The 20982-nt window shown below is 38.3% G+C and overlaps 1 protein-coding gene across 1 annotated transcript in view; it reads right to left on the minus strand.

Moving 5' to 3' along the window:
• Positions 1-18619, minus strand: part of ITM2B (integral membrane protein 2B) — a 28118-nt gene extending 9499 nt beyond the window's left edge. The window contains exon 1 of the mRNA XM_049646930.1: positions 18328-18619. Coding sequence (XP_049502887.1) covers positions 18328-18444 — 117 coding nt within the window. The 5' untranslated portion in view covers positions 18445-18619. The remainder of the gene's footprint in view (positions 1-18327) is intronic.
• Positions 18620-20982: the final 2363 nt, after the last annotated feature.

The raw sequence follows: 20982 nt of genomic DNA on the forward strand, positions 1-20982 counted from the left end.
ACTCCTATTCATAATAAAATCTCTTTGCAAACTAGAAAGAGGTAAAACTCTTTTTTAATGTTTATTTGAGAGAGAGAGAGCACGCAAGCAAGAAAGGGGGACAGAGAGAGAGACGCAGAGCACAAGCAAGGGAGGGGCAGAGAGAGAGAGGGAGACACAGAATCCAAAGCAGTTTCAAGGCTCTGAGCTGTCAGCACAGAGCCAATGCAGGGCTCAAACTCACACGCCATGAGATCATGACCTGAGCCAAAGTCAGACACTTAACCAACTGAGCCACCCAAGTGCACCAAGAGGTAAAACTCTTTAACATAAATAAGGCTAATGATAAAAAACCCATAGCAAACCTCATATTTAATGGTGAAACTTCAGACTTATACCATATTTCAAGTCAGGGAATTATAATGGCTGCTCACTAAAACCAAATGTTTCCATTTAACATTATACTACACATCCTACCTAGTACACAACGGACAAGCACAAGAACAGATATAAAGATTACAAAAAAGAAAGCAAAACTATCAGGGCACCCGGATGGCTCAGTCAGTTAAGCATCCGACTTCAGCTCAGGTCAGGATCATGCAATTCGTGAGTTCCAGCCCCAAATTGGGCTCCCTGCTGTCAGCGCAGAGCCTACTTCAGATCCTCTGTCCCTCTCTGCCCCTCCCCTGCTTGAGGTCTCTCAAAACTAAATAAACATTAAAAAAAAAAAAAAAAAAGAAAGAAAGAAAGAAAGAAAGGATGCAAAACTATCCTTATGTGTAAATGATATCACTGTCCAGAAAATCTGAGAAAGAAAAATAATTCAAACTAATTAAAGTTCAGCAAAACTGCTGAACATCAGTAATTAAAAATCAACTGAGTCAAAGATTTATATATGTGACTAGTCATACCATCATTATTCATAATAGCTCCAAACTAGAAACAACACAAATATCCACTAAATGAGGAATAGATAAATTGTGGTATGTTTCATATTGAACCTCAAAAATATGCTAAGTGAAACAAATCCAACACAAAAGATTATTTACTGCATGATTCCATTTTTTATGAAATTCTAAAAAAGGCAAATATAAGTGACAAAAAGTAGCTCAGTGGTTGCCATGGCCAAGGGTTGGTGAAGGGAAATTGAAGGCATATAAGGACATTTTTTAGGGTAACAGATATGTTTCATATCTTGATGGTGGGGGATATACAACTTTATGCAATTACCATAAATTCAATCAAGTTATACACACAGAATGGGCAAATTTTATTGCATGCAAATTATACTTCAATATGGAAAGTGCAGAGAAAAAAAAAAATCAAACAAGTTCTTATAATACAAGGCAATAGAGAAAGCCTAATGCTTTCCAAATGCTAGGAAAAGGGTGGAGTAATGGGAATTGAGAATGTTCATACAGTTGGCAGGTACAACTGCTTGGAGAACAATTTGGCAGAATCTAATAAAATTGAAGACACACACACACACACACCCTCTAACCCAGCAATTCCATTCCTAGGAATATGGCCCTAGATGAAGTTTTATACATGTACACAAAGGTCTAAAAATGATTACTGCAGAATGGTCAATTAAGAAAAACATTAGAAATAACCTACATGTCCATCAAGTGGAGAATAAAGTATTTAGGGTCACACAATAATAATTAAAATGAAATCAACTAGCATAGTTGATTTTGAGATAAATCTCAGAAACATAATGCCCAATTTTTTAAAAAAGTTAAGTTGGATATTACCAGTGTATGATATTTAAGACTTAAAAACATATCAAATGGTACTACACATTCTCTGATTTTCTATGCTTGGATTATTTCATAATTAAAGGACAGCAACAACAACAACAAAATCAACAAAAAAAGGGGAAACACCCATGAACAAGGGCTTCCTTGCCAGGGTATATAAGTTTACCTGGCCTAATTTAAAACAAGTTAGAGACATTTCCTCCCCTTGTACTGCAATAAAACTGGTGCACCTTAAATTATGCTGATGAGGTAAAAGAGCTCCCATAGGTGCTGTACAATTATCATCTCATTAATCTTCCTAAAACCTCAAGTTTTTACCCCAGTTTATAAATGAAGACACTGAAGCACACTCTGGCCTATAATCACCCCTCCACAGCAGTATGGAAAGACAGTTTTTGGAAGCATTCTCGCTCTCTCACTGAACTAATTTCTGGTTCAAATAAATCTTATCATCATATGATGAAGTAAAATTACTTAACAAATTATATTTTATGCAAAATGAAGGGTAAATTCTGTTCTGGTACTTCAATTAGTTAAGAATTAGGTCACCTCAGTCAGTTCCCTAAGAGGCTTCAGTAAATGTGCCTCCATTATCAACTTAACTCAGACAAAACACAAGGGCTTTCATATAATTTTTATACTGTTCCTATACTAACGAATCCCCTCACATCCTCAGGCACTTCCATTTGAGACTTCTTTATAGGATGAATGAAGAGACATTTTTTCCAAAGCTCCCACTTATACTATTATGCAATTTATTATAGCAAATGCAATAACAAAGCTTTAGGAACCAGAATACTAAAGAAGAAAACATCTCCTAGTGTTAAAAATTATATTACCATAGAAAGCAAAGAAAAGAAAAATCAAAAGGAAAGAAAAAGAAAAAGGAGAAGAAAAAAGGCATAAAAATGCTTTAAGTATAACAATGAGACAAATAGGGACAAGAATCAATACAGTTTATTCAACTCAAAGTAGCATGAACTACTGAACCTGCAGAAATAGATCTGGTTACTTAGAAACATGTACATTTTTAAAACACATTTAGTAATATAGATAAATATAGAGTTACACAGGCCAGCTGCCCAGGGATGTGTTTGGCCTATATTCTATTTTCCAAAATACAGAATTAGCTGGCAACATTTTTAAAAAGAATCTAATGATTCAAATTTTTACAAATGAGTTTCTCTTCATTGTTCTAGTTTTCTCAACTTCTCATCATTTTTCTCCCCAGTTGAAGGCCAACATCCCATATTCTTTTCTACCGTGTTGCTTAGTTTTTAACCTTGATCTTCATTTCCTACTCTGACTAGGTGTGCTTCCTTCTGAGAACCAATTTTTATAAAACAACCAGTCTAAACCATTCCTTATATAAAGGATTTTGACTTCTGAGTCTCAGACTGAATTAGTATGGTGAATAAAGAAACTTAATGCTTGAGGCACGTACGTGGCTCAGTCAGTTAAGCTTCCAACTCCCGATTTCAGCTCAGGTCATAATTTCAGGGTCGTGGGATCAAGCCCCAAGTCTGGCTCGCTCTCTCTCTACCCCTCTGCCCCTCTCTCCTGCTCGGTCTCTCTCTAAAACAAAATAAAATTTAAAACAAAACCAAAAAACCCCAATGCTTTAAATGACACAACAGGAATTCTCCTATAAACAATAAATCTGGATATGGATAGTATCAGCAAACCAAAAGTGGTAACAGAGAAGAGCTGGAACTGAACAAGCCTAGATAAAACCATGGACCAAGAACTACAGGAATGAAAGATCTGTTCTAGACAACACCCAGTTCCCAGAAAATATAAAGACAATGAGAATGATAAAAGGCTACTTACAGGTATAATACCATCTATATTCTGGAAAAAGCAAACTACAGAAAGAGGAAATAGGAATGGAGTGAGAGAAAGAATTACAAAGCGGTATGAACATTTTGGGGTAAGGAAACTATTCTGCATCTTGACTGTGATGATTATACAACTACATTTGTCAAAATTAACACAACTGTATACCTAAAAAGGCTGAATTCTCAGTATGCAAATAATACTCCAGTAAACTCAAATTCCTCTCCTTTCCCAACTTGCAAGGAAAGGGACAGGGTTTTTTCCTCAGACTCAAGTAAATGATTACTAAAGAAGCTGGAAAAGATATAAACCTGTAAGAGAAGACAAAAATGAAAAGACAGCAGACAAAAATGTCAGCATTTTGGAGAATGGGAAACAGGTGGACAAGTTTAACTTCTCTGAATCAATTATGTCATCATAAACATGGATTAATAATAGCACCTATCTCACAGAGTTGTTGTAGGGATTAAATGAGGAAATATATGTGAAACATTTAGATCACAGCTTGGTATGTAGGAAACAGTAAGTGCTCAACTGATGATAGCTATTATTATCCTGCCACCATCTAATTTAGCTAGGAAAGGTTAAGCTGAAACAAGTATCCACTGGGGTTGAAGCCAATACAAAGCAATCTACAACAGTACTGAAAAGGCCAACTGGAAAAAGATTTTACAGTACCAGAGGGGAAAATTAAATCGCTTCTTACTCAAGCAAGAATTCTAAAATGACAAAGCATTTTCCAAAAATGCTTTCCTACCTATATTCTTAGAACCACAAAAGTTATGTAGGTGATTGCTCCAACAGATCACTGCTGTGTAGAATACCAGTGCCACTCATTTATTATTTGTATATGTTCTATTCACCTGACTCCTACATTAGTTTTCTTTCCTGCGTATGAAAGAATCAAAAAGACACAATCCGGGGCACCTGGGTGGCTCAGTTTGTAGAGTGGCCAACCCTTGTTTTTGGCTCAGGTCATGATCTCAGCATGGTTCCTGAGTTCTGAGCTCTGCTTGGGCTTGCCTAGGCTCCACGTGGGGAGTCTGCTTGGGACTCTCTTTCACTCCCTCTTTCTCTGCACCTCCCCCGCTGGCCCTCTCTCTCCCTCTAAATAAATAAAATAAAACTTAAAAAAAAAAAAAAAGACACGATCCAGCAGTCTGCTCATTATTTATAGCACTATTGCTAAATATATAGTCTGTTATATGTAGAACACAAAATCTATGGCTAAGAAGCTAAATTCTATAAAAATATCAAAGATTTGTTTGCATTTTGTCTTGTTCATTTAAATTAGTATCTGAATTATGCTTTTCACGTACTTTTCAAGTAAGATTGCTATAATCTCAACTATGATGATAAAGTCCACATGACAAATGTGTCTGGCACATAAAAAGGAAGAGTTTTCTAAGTGCTTGGCATTGGAAGGATAATAAAGTTACTGCATTATTTTGTACTTGAACTAGAGAGAGGTTTAAAAAGTGCAAAATTAATAGAAAATTACAATGTCTACAAAACAGATTTTCATTAATGTCTTTTTTTGTGAATAAATCCTAGAACAATACATGAGCAGCAATACAGAAACAAAAAAAAATGAAAAATTTAAGCCACTTTATAATAATTTAACTACTGTAAAAAATTATGAAATCTGGTACAGGCCTGGGTTAAAAATATATATATAGGTCAGAACTAAAAAAAAAAATTGGCTATAAAATGCTTTTAGTGCTGGATCACAACTTAATCACTTTATATCATTAAGGACAAGCAGAGTATCTAACACAAAGCAGAATATTAATATAGGCATACCTTAAACATTTTCTATTCTGTTTTTAGTTTTTTTACATATTTTAAAGGTACTCATTATTCTTCAGTGTTTATTCAATCTCCACTGAAGAGCATTTTCTATTTTATGAAGTGAGATCAAAAGGTACTGAGTAGTCAAAAGAAAAGCCTACACTAACAGTAACAACCAGACGTTTGTAAACAACAGCATTATCCACAACTGCTATTTACTATTAATCATAGCCTTTCCCAGAGACAGATAAAGTGGTCAAGATAGAGTTCTTCTGCCACTGGCTGAATTATGAGTTCATATTGCTCCTAATAAGAATACCAACTGTCTTCTTCAAAGTAAAAGTGTGACAGGAATGCTCTACTTGCTATAACTCATTATAAAATTAAGTGTCAAGATTGGGGGTGGGGGGAAGCAAACTCATTCTGGACTCATTTTTGTAAAAATCTTGGATTTCAAAGTCATTCAACAAGATAATTCATATTCATATTCAAATATGAGTAATTCCATTTAAAATGCAGAACTCTTGGTAACAAATTCCAACTATATTTTTCTAAAAGCATCAAATAATTTAAATGTAGAAAGTTAAATCTTCTGTCCAAGTTTAGAATTTTTAAAGTTAGACAAAATTACTGGAAAAAAATTCCAGTTCTTGAGATGAGAGATACTTGTCTAGCATGAACACATAAAAAGTGCTTTGAACTTATGCCTAGCACCAAATACACGCACAATACATCAGTAGTCACTCACATTTGATCTTGCTCCCTTATCCCACCACTCTCCTAGCTCTAGGGTCCAGGGGTGTGTGTTTTTTGCAACATTTAAATAGGTTGTTACTAATTTGGTTTACACAATTGGTTGGTCTCTCTCAGCTGTACTAGGTGCTTTCTTGAAGGCTAGGATGCTTAGTAATTTTTAAATTCCTAATAGTGTCTGGCCATGAAGTAGATGCTTCTGAAAACATGATCAGTACAGTTTTCAGAAAGAAAAGATCTACTGGTACCATGAAAGGTCATTTAGTCCAACACATCATTTTACAGATACATATAATGAGGCCCAGAGAAGTTAAGTGAAATTATTTGTGTAGTACCACAGAACTAGTAAGGCCTGAATATCATCTCACTCCATGTACATCTTAGGGAAGGAAAAGCATGGGGCTATTAGGTAAACCACCTGACTAAATAGCTTACGCAAATACACTGATAATAAGTGAAGTGACACCAGGTAATAATTGGATAATCCTCATATCCAATCAGAAATGACTTAGCCTGAGTTTCTTCAGAATTCTGCTATCATAATTTTATTTGAACTGAGGCACACTCATATTAAGCACTATGTGTTAACTATTATAACAGTAGTATTGTATTTATTATGTTGAAAATTAATACGCTTTTTCTGTCGCTCATCAAATTACAAAGGACAGTAACAGAAAGTATTAAAATCCTATGCACACAAAGCAAAAACAACAAAGGAAAATAAGTCAGGCTTACCAGCATATAGACATTTCAAAGTAAATAGAAAAGGCAAGATATTAATTATAAAAATGAAACCTGAGGCACCTGGGTGGCTCAGCTGGTTAAGCATCTGTCGTTTAGTTTTGGCTCAGGTTGTGATCTTATGGTTCATGAGTTTGAGCCCCATATCAGGCTCTGTGCTCACAGTGCAGAGCCTGCTTGGGATTCTCTGTCTCCCTCTCTCTCTCTCAAAAATAAATAAATTTTTTTTTTTTTAAAAAATGGAACCTAAGTAGAGTAATAAAGCCACAAAGCAAAACCAGAAAGCTGGTAGGGAGTGAGTTATCTCTAAAATAACTCATGAAGGAGACAGTTTTAGAACTTTATAGAGGGAAACCAGAAGATGCCTCATCTATCTTTCTAGGCCATCCTGTCTGACCTTAAAACTAATGCTAATATGGGGCACCTGACTGGCTCAGTCAGAAAAGCATGGGACTCTTGACCTGGAGGTCATGAGTTTGAGCTCTATGTTAGGTGTAAAGATTACTTTAAAAAATAGTGCTGATAATAATGCAGATAATAATGGTTTCCATTATTAGCTATTATTACCATAAAATCCATTTTTAATCTTTAAAAAGCTACCAAGACAGCAGAGTTAAAAGTCCTATTATTGATTTACAGTTAAATAGTCATGTTTACTTCTTCCTGAAAGCTCAACAGAGTAATAATAAAGGGATAAGCAAATTAATAAACTGTAAGCCAGAGAATGAAAATGAATGACATTAAACAAATTATGTCAATAAAAATTTTGAAAGCCAAAAGCATACAGACAAAAATCCCAAACTTCTAGAGGGGAAAAAAAAAATTGGTCATGTATAAGGAACCAGGAATCAGAATGGCATCAGTCCAGAAGTTAAATGAATCAATGCCATCAAAATGGTGAAAGAAAATTGCTAACTTAGATTTTTATACCCAAATAAATTACCAATTGTCAATTAAATGTGAGGATAAAGATTCTCAGACAAGCAAAGTTTTTTTAAAAAACTGATTTCAGACACTTTTTCTCAGATTCATACAACTGCAGATCCAACACAGAATAAAGACAAAGGCAATTCAATTCTAAGATAATAATTACTCTTGGACATCTGTATAGCAACATGCTTAGAGTACAACCAGTGGGGATGGCAAAAGTGAAGAATGACAAGTGGAATACCACCAAGAAAAACAGAAAACTCGATGAGTTACCTAGTAAGTCTGTAAATACAGACAGGCAGGACCTGCTGTCAGAGTCTGAAGATGAATTAACAATAAATACATAGAAAATTAAGCAACTCTCCTTGGCCCAAGAAACAATGATTAAATCTAAGAAAAATGGGGTGCCTGGGTGGCTCAGTTGGTTAAGTGCCTGACTTCAGCTTAGGTCACAATCCCGCAGTTCATGAGTTCTAGCCCCGCATTGGGCTCTGTGTTAACAGCTCAGAGTCTGGAGCCTGCTTCAGATTCTGTGTCTCCCTCTCTCTCTGCCCCTTCCGCACTCATGCTCTGTCTTTCTCGCTGTCTCTCTCTCAAAAATAAACATTTTTTTAAACTCTAGGGATAATAAAAAGGTTTTGTATGAGAAAAGAAATAGAATAAAGCTATACTACTCAGGTGTAAATGATGTTTATGTCAATTACAATAAAAGGAAAGAATATCAATTTAACCAGAAATTACTATAACTATACCTTAAGAATAGACTATGTTTGTAATATGTTAATATATAGAAAAGGCTAAATATTCACTTTCCATATAAGGAAGCCAGTAGGTGATAAGCTAAAACTGCAAAAAATACAAACAAAACAAAAACTATGAACAGCAGCATAAGCAAATATGAAGAGTAGTTTTCCAAATGTGGTCCAGGGACACTTTTAGGGGTTCCACAAGGTCAAAACTATTCTCATAAAAAAACTAAGACACTGTTTTTTTTTTTCATTCTCACTCTCTGACTAGTGTATAGTCAACTTTTCCAGAAGCTGAATGTGTGATAGCACAATAAGCTGACCACAAAAGCTGATGTGAGAATCAGCTATTATTAATAGTCTTCTACTAAGCTATTCAGTAGAGTATTGAAAAAATGTAAAAGTGTTACCCTTCTTAAAAATTTCTGGTTATTTTACACTATAACCAGTTTACACTGTAACCAGCTAACTGACTTGAATATAAATTTAAAAAGTTTTTCTGGTTATTTGGAAAAGTTCAGTATTCATAAAATTGTCATTTATGGTAATGTTTTATAGGTTTATTATTGTTATTTTAAGTTGATAATATTGTTGTAATTTCTAATATAGTAAATATCAATAGATATAAACTGCATTAATCAAAAACTCTTTGGGAGCCTCAACAATTTTTAAGAGTACAAAAGGGTCCTGAGACCAGAAAGTTTGAGAACCACTAATTTATAGAAACACGGAGCTAGGATCATCGTATACGGCTGGGCAGATTGTTCTGAGTACAAGGATACAGGGCCAAGGAGATCAGTGAAGCCAGAATCCAGTCTGTGCTCTGCTCACCAAAACCGCAGAGGGCAGCCTTTTCTAATTTTCAGAAAGGCAGAGTGTAGCCTAGTGGCCACTCTGATAACAAAAGACCGTAAGAAGCCAGAGTGAACCCAATTGCCTCAAATTAATCTTCAAAGATAGAAATTAGAATAGTGGTTGCCTCTAAGGGGAGAGGAGGAGACTCTACAAGGACATGGGAACTTTGTGAGTTGACAGCAACATTCTACCTTGATTGGGTTGTTATTCAGGTGCGTATGTTTAAAGTTACATAACTGTACACTCAAAATTTGCATTGTAATGAATATAATTATAGTGTGATTTTTAAAAAGTGGGTTCCTCTGTGATAGGGCAGGATTATTTGCATTTTAAAATAAAGTATTACTTGGTAAAACCCAAAATTAAATTTATAAAACTCTATTAACATCCTTTATGTGATGGAAAATACCCACTTTCGCAGGAAAATGAATACAACTACTGAAGGCTAAGGGTTTTATGTTATAGAAAGGAATCCTCATCAGAATCCTTGGAGAGCATGATTTAATAACAATATTGTTATGTAACTGACATGTGACATAGAGATAAACAATAACAGTAAACACAAGAAGTAATGTTCCAGAACAAGAATGATGAGGAAGAAAAGTGGGTCTTTATTTTAATAGATAGGGATGAAGGAAATGCCTTAACACTTAAGTTTCTATGTAGCAGGTATTGTTAATTTCATCCCAACAATTCTCTAGAAGGCCAGTGTCACCACACTATCCTACTAACGAGGGAACTGAGTCTTGGGGAGGTTTCCTGACTTGTGCAAGTTACCAGATCCAGATTACAACATTAACATTTGCCAGTAGGATCTCACCCTATCTGAAAATGGCTTTAGGTGTGGGGCACTGGTCTATAAAAAAACAAAACAAAACCGAAATTAGTAACTGCCCTGCTTCGTTCACTTTACTTCTATCTTTAAATCTTACTTCTAGAAATCTTTAAGGTAACTTTCCTTAAACAAGTAACATGTGCAAAGTGGAATCAAAGCAAACAGGAAAACTAGACAGATGCTACATCTGGTCTCACATCACATAGCTATTTAATAATCTGAGGAATGCCAAACCCTGTGACAGCTGTAGTTATAAGTGACAGTAATGGTAGTAGTAATAACAGCAGCTAATGTCTATGGAGTCTTACTCTCACTCTATTCCAGGCACAGTGATAAACTTTTTACAGATTATCATACTCCCCATTTTGCAGAAGAAGAAAATGAGACATAGAGAGCTGAGTATCACAGTAAGGGCTAGTAGAGATAGGACTTAAATCCTAAAGTAGAACTGCCTAGTCTGAGTTCTCAGTTACTAGACTCAACGGCTTCCTGATCTGTACCCCTTTACTGAGTGAGGATACTGGGGCAAAAGGGAGCAACTGGTTGATTTTCCCCTCAACCATTTAAAAATGTGAAAATAATTCCTAGCTCATGGGCCATATGAAAACAGGCAGCAGGCCACATTTGAACACATGGGCCATAATTTGCCAGCCCTGCTCTCTACTATAAAGGAGACTAAAACAGTGGCCCATGTCAAGCTGTCAATTCTTGCCTGAAATTCCTGTATTAATTAGTTGTTAATATTTAAAACTCAGGTTTCAAATAAAAACCCTGATTCTACCTTGCCTTTAAAAACTGGAGAATCAAACAACACTGGATCCTTTTTTTTTTTTTTTTAAATGAAAATGAAGAATATTCTAACTTGTTTAATAGGTAAAAAGCCCAGCTTCACTAATTTATCTGCTTGGGCCCAGGAGGCGTTGAGTTTGCGATCTCTGCTTAAAGAGTCTATCATTGTCCGGGCTAATACTGGTGTCTCGCTTGGGAAATGTTCTTGGCACTAAGATGAAAGCAAGGAAAAAATAAATTGAAGACGAAAGCTACAAAATAAAAGATAAAAACTGATAGAAGAGTGTATATAGCAGAACAGAAATACTAAAAGGTTGGCTGAGAAAATGAATTTTAAGAAATGCAGACGCAGACAGACGGACTCTGGAAATCATTTTTCCCAACACAAAGCTGGGTCTTCTTTTGGACACTACAGTGATCCAACTAATTTATTTAACAATGCAACTCACCTTTTGGGGGCTTTGTATTAAATAATTTTAAACATAATAATCATATTTAAAGCAGAGTAGGGGCGCCTGGGTGGCGCAGTCGGTTAAGCATCCGACTTCAGCCAGGTCACGATCTCGCGGTCCGTGAGTTCGAGCCCTGCGTCAGACTCTGGGCTGACCGCTCGGAGCCTGGAGCCTGTTTCCGATTCTGTGTCTCCCTCTCTCTCTGCCCCTCCCCCATTCATGCTCTGTCTCTCTCTGTCCCAAAAATAAATAAAAAACGTTGAAAAAATTAAAAAAAAAAAAAAAAAGCAGAGTAAACAATTCAAGATTTAGGCTTTAATCTTAATATGTTCTGCAAAACAGACAAATTTTTTTTAAATGTTTATTTTTGAGAGAGACAGACAGACAGACAGCAGGGAAGGGGCAGAGACAGGGAGACAGAGATCTGAAGCAAGCTCCACACTGACAGCAGAGAGCCCCATAAGGGCTTGAACCCTGGAACTGTGAGATCATGACCTGAGCCAAAGTCGGACACTTAACTGACTAAGCCACTTAGGTGTTTTGGGAAACAGACAAACTTTTAAAAATAATTTTGGCCAGGGGTTGTCTGGATGGCTCAGTTGGTTAAAGTCTGACTCTTTGATTTCACCTCCGGTCATGATCTCAGTATTCCTGAGACAGAGCCCCAATCGGGCTGACAGCTCGGAGCCTGTTTGAGATTCTATCTCACACTCTCTCTTTCTGCCCTGCCCCTCTCCCACTTGAGCCCACATGCACATATACCCATGAGAGTTCTCTCTTAAATAGAAAATAATAATAATGTTGGCATTAAAACAAACTTTCAAATATACAAAAACCCATCAAGACTTCATTTCCTAAAGTATGAAATTCAACTATGCCAAAAAGGTTTATGCAAATATTTTTAAATCTCCAACATCTAACACCATAATTAGTGTCAATTTTCAAATAAAGTTCCTAGATATTTAACTTGAAAATGTTCAGGCATTTACACAAATTTTATTTCAACATTAATTTCTCTTCTAATACATACACACACACACACACACACACACACACACACACACTAGATCTAAGTCCTATAATTACTGTGGGAACCTTATCAACATTAAAAGATAATACATTAAGTGAAAAATCAGAATATCCTTCTTATCATATAAAAAAGAATACTTTTTTCATTTCTATAACTCAAGATTAAAATTCTTCTGCATAAGAATAAAGCCTATGTTCATTCTTTCCTGATTTTTCCCCAAGTGACAGAATTATAGAAATACTTCATAAAATTGTTTTTCCCCTCAAATCAATTAAAGAGCTTAAAAAAAAATCTTCAACTGTTTAAAATAATTTTGTTCATTCACTTGCTGGTAACACATAAAAGAGGATTATATTGTAGATATCTTTAAAGCTATTAAGAATATGTATCATAAATACTAATTAAAGGGGATAATCACAACTAAATGATTTTTTAATGATGTTCTTTGGGTCATATCTGTACTAAAATTTCTAAACTTTTAGCCATCTACCCTGTAAAAGACATTCATTGTTAAGTTTTGTGCAAAGAAAATAAGAGAGCCAGGAAATAACTCTGCACATAAGCTTCTTGAAAACCTAGTTCCAGTGTGACTGTTTTCTATATCATTTGGACAAAAACCACCTGAGAAACTCAGAACTGTCAAATCCTGTATTAAAACAGGCAGGAATTATGACCTGAAAAAGCCTTTTGATGGCAAATTCCTTAACTCCTCAGTCTAAGCTCTAATAAGAATTGCCAAGTTTACCTAAAAGGTACCTACAGTTTACCTAAAAGGTTTAAGAGGATGAATTCACCGATTCTGTATTTGAAAAGACATAAATATTTTCTGGATCTTCCTCTATTGACACTATGATATACAAAGCAGTCCAAGTAGCTTTAGTTGTAATATGAATTCAGAAAGTATTTCCTTTTGGAAAAAGAAAATGCCTTTAAATAGGCACTCTAGATATTAAGTTATGATATGATAGAAAAGGAGAAATAAAATGTCCCAGAATTACTACTTACTACATTTTTCAATGAACATTTAGTTTAAAGCACATCAAGCTTTAGTAATATATAATGAAAACTTTGTAAGTTAAATTCTAAATCAACTATAATTAAGCCTGTGCCATGAGTTCTAAAAGATATTTCTGGTTAAAAAAAACACTTATATTCACTTATATGGCAGAGCTGAATTCTACAACATCTGATGTGCTTATTTTGCTAGGGATGATACACTTGCTTTTGTTTAGTACAGACAAAATATGTTTAAGGTGACACTGTGAAGACCCCAGGCAGGTTATTTGTCCTCCAAATGCACAATATGCAACCCTGTCCACCCTCTGCAGTAGCAGCAGCAACCCCAGAGGCATGTGGAAGGAGGGGTCAGGTCCTGCCAAGTCATGTGGTATGCACAGGGGACACTTAATTTATCTCCCAATATTAAACCCTCACACTTCAACTATCGATAAATACCCTCTTGGAGAACCAAAATGTTAAGGACTATAAATTTTTTACTGGCCACTGTTTACAAGCACTAAATTACACAACTAGGTAATGATATGTAGATTCTTTAAAAACAACCAAGCTCCCAATCTCTTCTTTAAAGGTCAACACATTTCAGTAAATGTCATATATTTTATGTTCCTCCTTCCCCTTCATCCACACCAAAAAAACAAAAACCAACCACCACCACCACCACAAAGCTAAATTACTGAGCCCATTAGTCCTATTTATGCAAACAGGAAACACCAGAAAGTGTAAAGAACTAAGTCCAAATGGCCACTCTGTAATGGGTAACTCAGAACTTAACTGGGGTAGTGGTTCTGTACTTTTTCTCCCACTTCCATCCTGCCCCATCTTCTCTCCCACACAAGCAGTTTCCTTTTCTCCCCTTTTGCGTCTACAACTACAATGCAGGGCAGAAGAGAGGCAATGCTATTTTTCAGCAGTACAGCGGCAGGAATACCTATGAAGCAAATTTAAGCTTTCTGAGTTTTGATATTGGGAAAGGTGTTTCATAATTAGGCATTACCAAAAAAGCTGTTGCCAACTACTGCTCTAAAATGAGGGAACCCAAAGGGCACCTGGGTGGCTGAGTTGGTTGAGTGTCTGACTCTTGATTTCTGCTCAGGTCATGATCACAGCGTCCTAGGATTGAGCCCAGCATCCGGCTCTAAGCTGAGAGTGAGCCTGCTTAAGATTCTCCCTCCCTCGCTCTCTCTCTCTCTCTCTCTCTCTCTCTCCCTCTGCCCCCTCCCTTGCTCATGTGGGTGCACTCTCTTGGTGAGGTAACCCAAAATAAAAAATTGGTTTATTACATAAAACCTTGGTCCATTTCTTTTCTCTTTGACCCACTGGTACTTAATACGAAGAAGGAATGTAACATGCTAAACATGGGGAAGAAGAAAGGGCACGGTCTGGTTAGGGTGAGGAGCTAGTTGTTATTTTTCACAATTAAAACAACTTAATTCCTGCCAAATATAATTATGTAATCCTAACATCTTCATCAAATTGTAAAACTGGAAGACTCCTTATAGACCATGTGGCTGTACCCGCTCATCAAACAGATAAAGAAAATGAAAAACTTAAGCCCAAGCTCAGTTATGTAAAGACAAAACTGGGACTTCTGACTCAGTACATTAAGTATTTTCTTTCATATCTGCAAATATATAACAGTTTTCCAAGGCTCAAAGTTATAGACACAAATGTAAGTGAATGAATTGGGGCACCTAACATAAAACATGCATGGGATTTCAAATTCACCTGTTACACAGAACAGAGGTCATACTCTGCTATTTCTGTATCTTTATCTCTGAGCTTTGTGACAGTTGGGACAGGCAGAGGAAGGTGAAAAATTAAAGGGAAAATGTAGTGAAAGAATAGTAAATAGGGGCGCCTGGGTGGCTCCGTTGGCTGAGCATCTGACTTCAGTTCAGGTCATGATCTCGTGGCCCGTGGGTTCGAGCCCCGCGTTGGGCTCTGTGCTGACAGCTCAGAGCCTGGAGCCTGCTTCAGATTCTGTGTCTCCCTCTCTCTCTGCCCCTCCCCCGCTCATGCTCGCTCGCTCGCGCGCTCTCTCTCTCTCTCTCTCTCTGTCAAAAATAAATAAACATTAAGAATAGTAAATAGCGAGCTAGTTGAGATAATCAAGAGACATGGCTGTTGGGAGTTGACAGCTACTGCAAAGACAAGACTGAAAAATGGGGCAATGGAACCTGCAATAAGAGCTAAAGAAACAGCAAAAGACAGAAGCAACATTAAAGTACTGGAATGTGTGTTACATAAGACAGATGGCTGGAGTGATCAGAATTCTTGATGGTAGAGATCAGAATTCTTTGGTAGATTCTAACCAATAGAATCTGCATTTTTTAACCAGAATCCAAAATGACATCAGGGCAGGTGACCCTTAACTGTACATTTTGAGAAACAAATGTCTTTTGGACATTGAGGTCCAGGAGGGTTTAAAGGTATTAAAAATGTCTTGTTCAGGAGTTCTGGTCCATAATTAGCTTTACTTGATTCTCTCAACCAACCAGGCAGGCAAGGAAATGCCCCAGGGGGAAAAAAGGAAGGCTGATTCGGTGCAGAATCTGGGCAGTCAAACCAGTGGTTACTGGTAAAGTCACCCCAAGGAGCTAGAGCACATTATGTAATCACAGCCCAAGCTAAGATGCAGATCAGAAGTTCTTTCACAACGTCTATTACTAAGCAAAGTCTTCATTTACCGTTAAGTGACTGATTATACGGGTTCTACTTTTAATGTAGAGCAATATTTTGTCACTCACTGAAGAAAAGAAGTCTTTGAGCTTATTGCTAGAAAAAGAATTAGTCATTTTTTTATCTGCCTATTCATCCATGACTGCTGTGTGGTTACAAAGGAATACTCTGGCCCTCACAGCTTAGTTCAAGTATTTTTATTTAGATATAGGATCTAAGAAAATAGAAAGCAAATAGAAAAAGAAAATAGAAAACAAAGCACAGAGCTACCAATGGCTACTTTTTCACAACTGCTGGGAAAACAAAATTAGCCTATGGTGAAACTGCGAGAAATTCTGAAAATCTGAAAACAAAGTTAACATTTCAGAAATGACAGAAAATGTTAAAAGTCAGATTTAAAGCTGCCTAGCAAATTAATTCTGTCGTTCATCCAGAGTTTCAAATCTTCTTCAGTACAGAGAAACAGAGAAAAGCTCTCTGAAGTGACATCATCTGATGCTTTCTCCCTCCCTTTTTTTAAACGGGAGGAATTATATTTATTTATAGGATTTTTTAAAAGATACATAATACGATTAAAATCTCTATATGTATCTGAGACTGTGACTGTTATGACAGGGCACTTGACAATCTATTTTAGGTGCAATGAATGTTAAATAAACACAGAGCTAGGATAATAATTTGCCACTGGAATTATCCTCTGTGCATTCCAAACATTTTCTTTTAAGACCAAGACTGTTTGCAATGGATTCAGAAAAACAATACCAATACCAAAACTCTTAATCCTTTTAGGGAATCAGTTCACTGTTCCTATTTCAAGGCAAGGCAGTCATTTAAAAATCAACCCCTGATGTTTTTGTTTTTAACTAGAACATTCCCAAAAAATAAGTACAGGCACATCCAGCTTCACACAATCTCAAATTTTTTATAGTATGTCAGTGCCATATTTTTCAATAGTAACTTTCACTAAACCATATAAAAAAAATAACTTATTACTCACACCGGCACACAATTATTGTATTTTAAGTAAAAACTAAGTGTGCCCTACTGATAACACGTCTTGAAAAATGCTAAGGAAAAAGTAAGTTGTGCAGCATAAATAACTTCTACAGCTAATTTCTAGAGGACTGAATTTTTGCAGCCCGAAGATCTCGTAGAAAATAGGCTAGGAGTCTTTCCTTTTTAACTTGAGACAATTACAATCGTATTCTAAATGATTTATTATTGTAAGCCGCTAAAAGCTACCACAATTATGGTCCCACTCCTGATTTTTAATTAGGACTAAAAGGGGGAGTTTGCGAAATAAAGGAGAATTTTATAAGGGACTTGGACAAGTTTCTCCCGTTTAGTTTCACTTATCGTAAGGGGTCCTCATAAAGACGCTTATATAATTGAAAAACCAGTTGTCGGTTTGACACTAACATGTACACAGTAATTACGGATCTTTACCGGGAATATTTGTTTTAACTATAAAATCAGTAGCCAAAGGCTACTCTGAAAAGATCGTCATTTCGCTTCCTTCCGTCACCCGTTCCTCAGCCCCCCCTCTCCAGACCCCAAAGTGAAGTTCACCTGCCAATACCGAAGGGCCGTGGAAAAAGGAAGTAAAGAAAATGCTTTTAAAATTAAGAGACTTACAGCAGCTGGACTTAGTCCAAGTGCTGTTCAGCCTGGAAACGAAAGTAGGAAGCAACAGAGGTTTAGGCTTGTAATGATGTCAGCCATTTTAGGCACATTATTTACACTGGGAGGAAGTGCCAAACTCTGTGGTTGTTTTTGTTGTTTTGCATGTCGCCGCCGGTCTCCAGGTGGAACGAACCCAGTCACGACCCAACGCACCTTCCCCCGACTGCACAACGACCGTGAACTCGGCACAATTCTTCGATCCCTCTCTCCAGGCCTCGCAAGCCCCCGATCCCGTGTTAAGCACCGATTCCTGCACACGCACTTTCTTACAAAGGAGAAGCTGCGGCCGGACACGCAAGGGGGAGCAGCCTCAGAAGAAGGAGAGCCCGGAGACCCTCCCGGGGACCCTCGCCCTCACCCCCGCGCCACCGCAAAGCCGCCCCGGGGCCCGCGTAGCCCTGCGGGCCGGGCCGAGCTCCCAGTCCCTCGACCTCCCCGGCCCTCGGACCTTGCAGTCCACCGCGACGGCGTCGGGGGGGATGATGAGTGCCTCCTCGCCGCACTTGGGATCGTCCTTCTTGGCCTCCTTCTGGGCCAGAGCCGAGTTGAACGTCACCTTCACCATGGCGCGGCCTGGGGCGCCCTCGGAGGGCGGCGGCGAGCTCGAGGCGAGGGCTGAGGGCTCCTGGCTTCGGCTGCAGCCTCCTCGGCCGGGAGCGGCTCAGCGACGACGGAGGTGAAGCGAGCGGCTCCGCGGCTGCTGAGGCGGCTACTGCTGCAGCGCTCCCGCAGCCTCACAGCTCCCGGGCGAGGGCGGAGACGGCTCGCACCCCCGGGGGCGGGGTTGGAGCGGGGAGGACGGGAGGGGCGGGACCGCAGGCGGGAGGGGCGGGGCCGGGCGCCGCGCCAGACTCTGCCCCCGCCCTAGGTCCCACGCAGGATCCTGCCGGTTGGCGGGGAGCGGGGACGGGCGCTCGTTGGGTGCGGGCCTGGATTTTCCGGTTCTGAGTTCTTTTACACCCAGTTTACCTCCGGGCTCAATGTTGCAGGTTTGTAACGAAGTCAGGTGAACTTTGCTGGGTTCGCCGCGCACAGTGGCTTCACCTCAGGCAGTAGCAGGCAGGCCCTTTCCTGCTCGCTGCCCCCACCGCAAGTCCAAAGACTGGAAGTTTTGGGCGTCCACACCTCCGTTTCCTCTCTATATTATGGAACTGGCCCAGTGGAGGGCAGAAATGTTTAATACAATCTATCCTTGTGATCTGACTACTTTTATCTTCCTGGGACCTCACCCAAGGGCGTTACCGGACTCAGACTTGCCATGTCTTCACCCCCTCCCTTGGAAGGTCAAAACCTACCCTGCCTAATCCCAGAGCACTTTGGAGGAAGACTCTTGGCAGATTTGTATTTCGTACTTCTCACATTCCTAAAACAAAATGTTCCACTCTGGTGCAGATTTGAACAAAACCCACGTGCACACCGGATGATTTGTGATTCAAAGGCAAGGTACTCAATGATGAGTCTTTAGTAATTTTCTGCAAAATTAAAAATAATAATCAGGGTAAGGCAAAATTATATTTTGAAAAGATTCTTCTTATAACTAATGTGAGAGAGGATACTGGCCTGCACTGTTACCTGGGTTAATGATTGTGTAGCTCTTTGAACAAATGGTTGATCTTGTACTCTTCCACCCCCACTCTGTCCTTGTTCCACCAGAAAGGTGGATACAGTGTAGAATGTTTCAGCTGTGTCAACTCTGACCTCGGTCAACTGTGAAGGAAGTAGGTTGAGGCCGAGGTCCTTGGGAATGTGGCTCTGCTCCAGAATGAGGTTAGGTCCCAGACTCGGTAGAATCAGACCCCAAAATCCCTGTGAAACAACCCAAGATTGTCAAATCTTTCAGACCATGTTTCCAAAGGTCATACTGGACTCAGAAACCCAATCCAGACCCTAAGTCTGCTTAGGCATTCTGAAATTCCACTGAAAATTGAGAGTTCAGTTGAGAATGGCCAAGAGTTGAATTCCAGTTCTGGTGAGTTCTGATCCCAGCTAGCCATATGTCTTGCCGCACCTTACTGATACTCCCTGACCCTCACTTGATGAGGGATCAACCCTGTGAGGTTTACTTTGTGAACTACTGGCATAGTTTCATAGATTTCCTGAGACACTACCATTGAAAACTAAGGAATTCCAGAACAAGATCTGGAGGATTATAAATGATTATACATATATCCTTCCTGCTTCTCTTTTTGTTATGATGGGATGATGGAAAAATATTGAAGGCATTTGCATTACATAGAATTAGGGAAGAAAAGAAAAAATTCTGGACACTATTAAATTAGGAAACTGAGGCAAAGGAAGAATGAAGGCATTTGACAGAATCGGAAATTAACAACCCCCCCCCCCCATTTCTATTCTACAAGACTTAGGAATAAAAGACTATTTATTATTTTGCATACCAGCACCCAGCAACAGTCTAAAATCAGTTGGCAAATAGTCTGGGAATAGTCTCCCGGTTTTGTTTCCCCATTTTATCTGATGTGTCTACAAAACAGTGTAGTGCACAACAACAGCACAGATAATAAAAAAGCTGGATCAAGACCAAACATAGCAAACACAGTCCCATGATTTAATAAAAGGTTGCCTGTTGACCCTGGAATCTAAGGAGTGGGGGAGGAGAATAGTTGATGACTCAACAAAAGAAAGCTAAAAACATAATGGTAAGTAACCATTAACTAAGACCTTTGTTTTCCTTTTTCACATTAATTTTGAGAGAGTAAGGAAACTCTATTTTAAAAGTGATCCTTGCTTTAAATTTCTTCTTGATGTTGGTGTTTGTTTTTCTATTTAACCAGGGAGGAAGACAGGATGCCTGGCAGTCTCATTCCATAGGGTATGAGACTCTTGATCTCAGGGTTGTGAGTTCAAGCCCCACATTGGGAGTGAAGATTATTTAAAATAAAACCTTAAAAAAAAAAAAAAAGACCATCAGGGAAAACAAAACATAGAGAACTTAATTCAAGAATCTTAGATCAGGGCTACCTGGGTGGCTCAGTTGGTTAAGTATCAGACTCTTGATCTTGGGCTCAGGTCATGACCTCACTGTTTCCTGGGATCCAGCTCCTCCTTTGGCTCTGTGCTGACAGCAAGGAGTCTGCTTGGGATT

This window comes from Panthera uncia (genome assembly GCF_023721935.1).
Source record: "Panthera uncia isolate 11264 chromosome A1 unlocalized genomic scaffold, Puncia_PCG_1.0 HiC_scaffold_16, whole genome shotgun sequence".
NCBI lineage: Eukaryota > Metazoa > Chordata > Mammalia > Carnivora > Felidae > Panthera > Panthera uncia.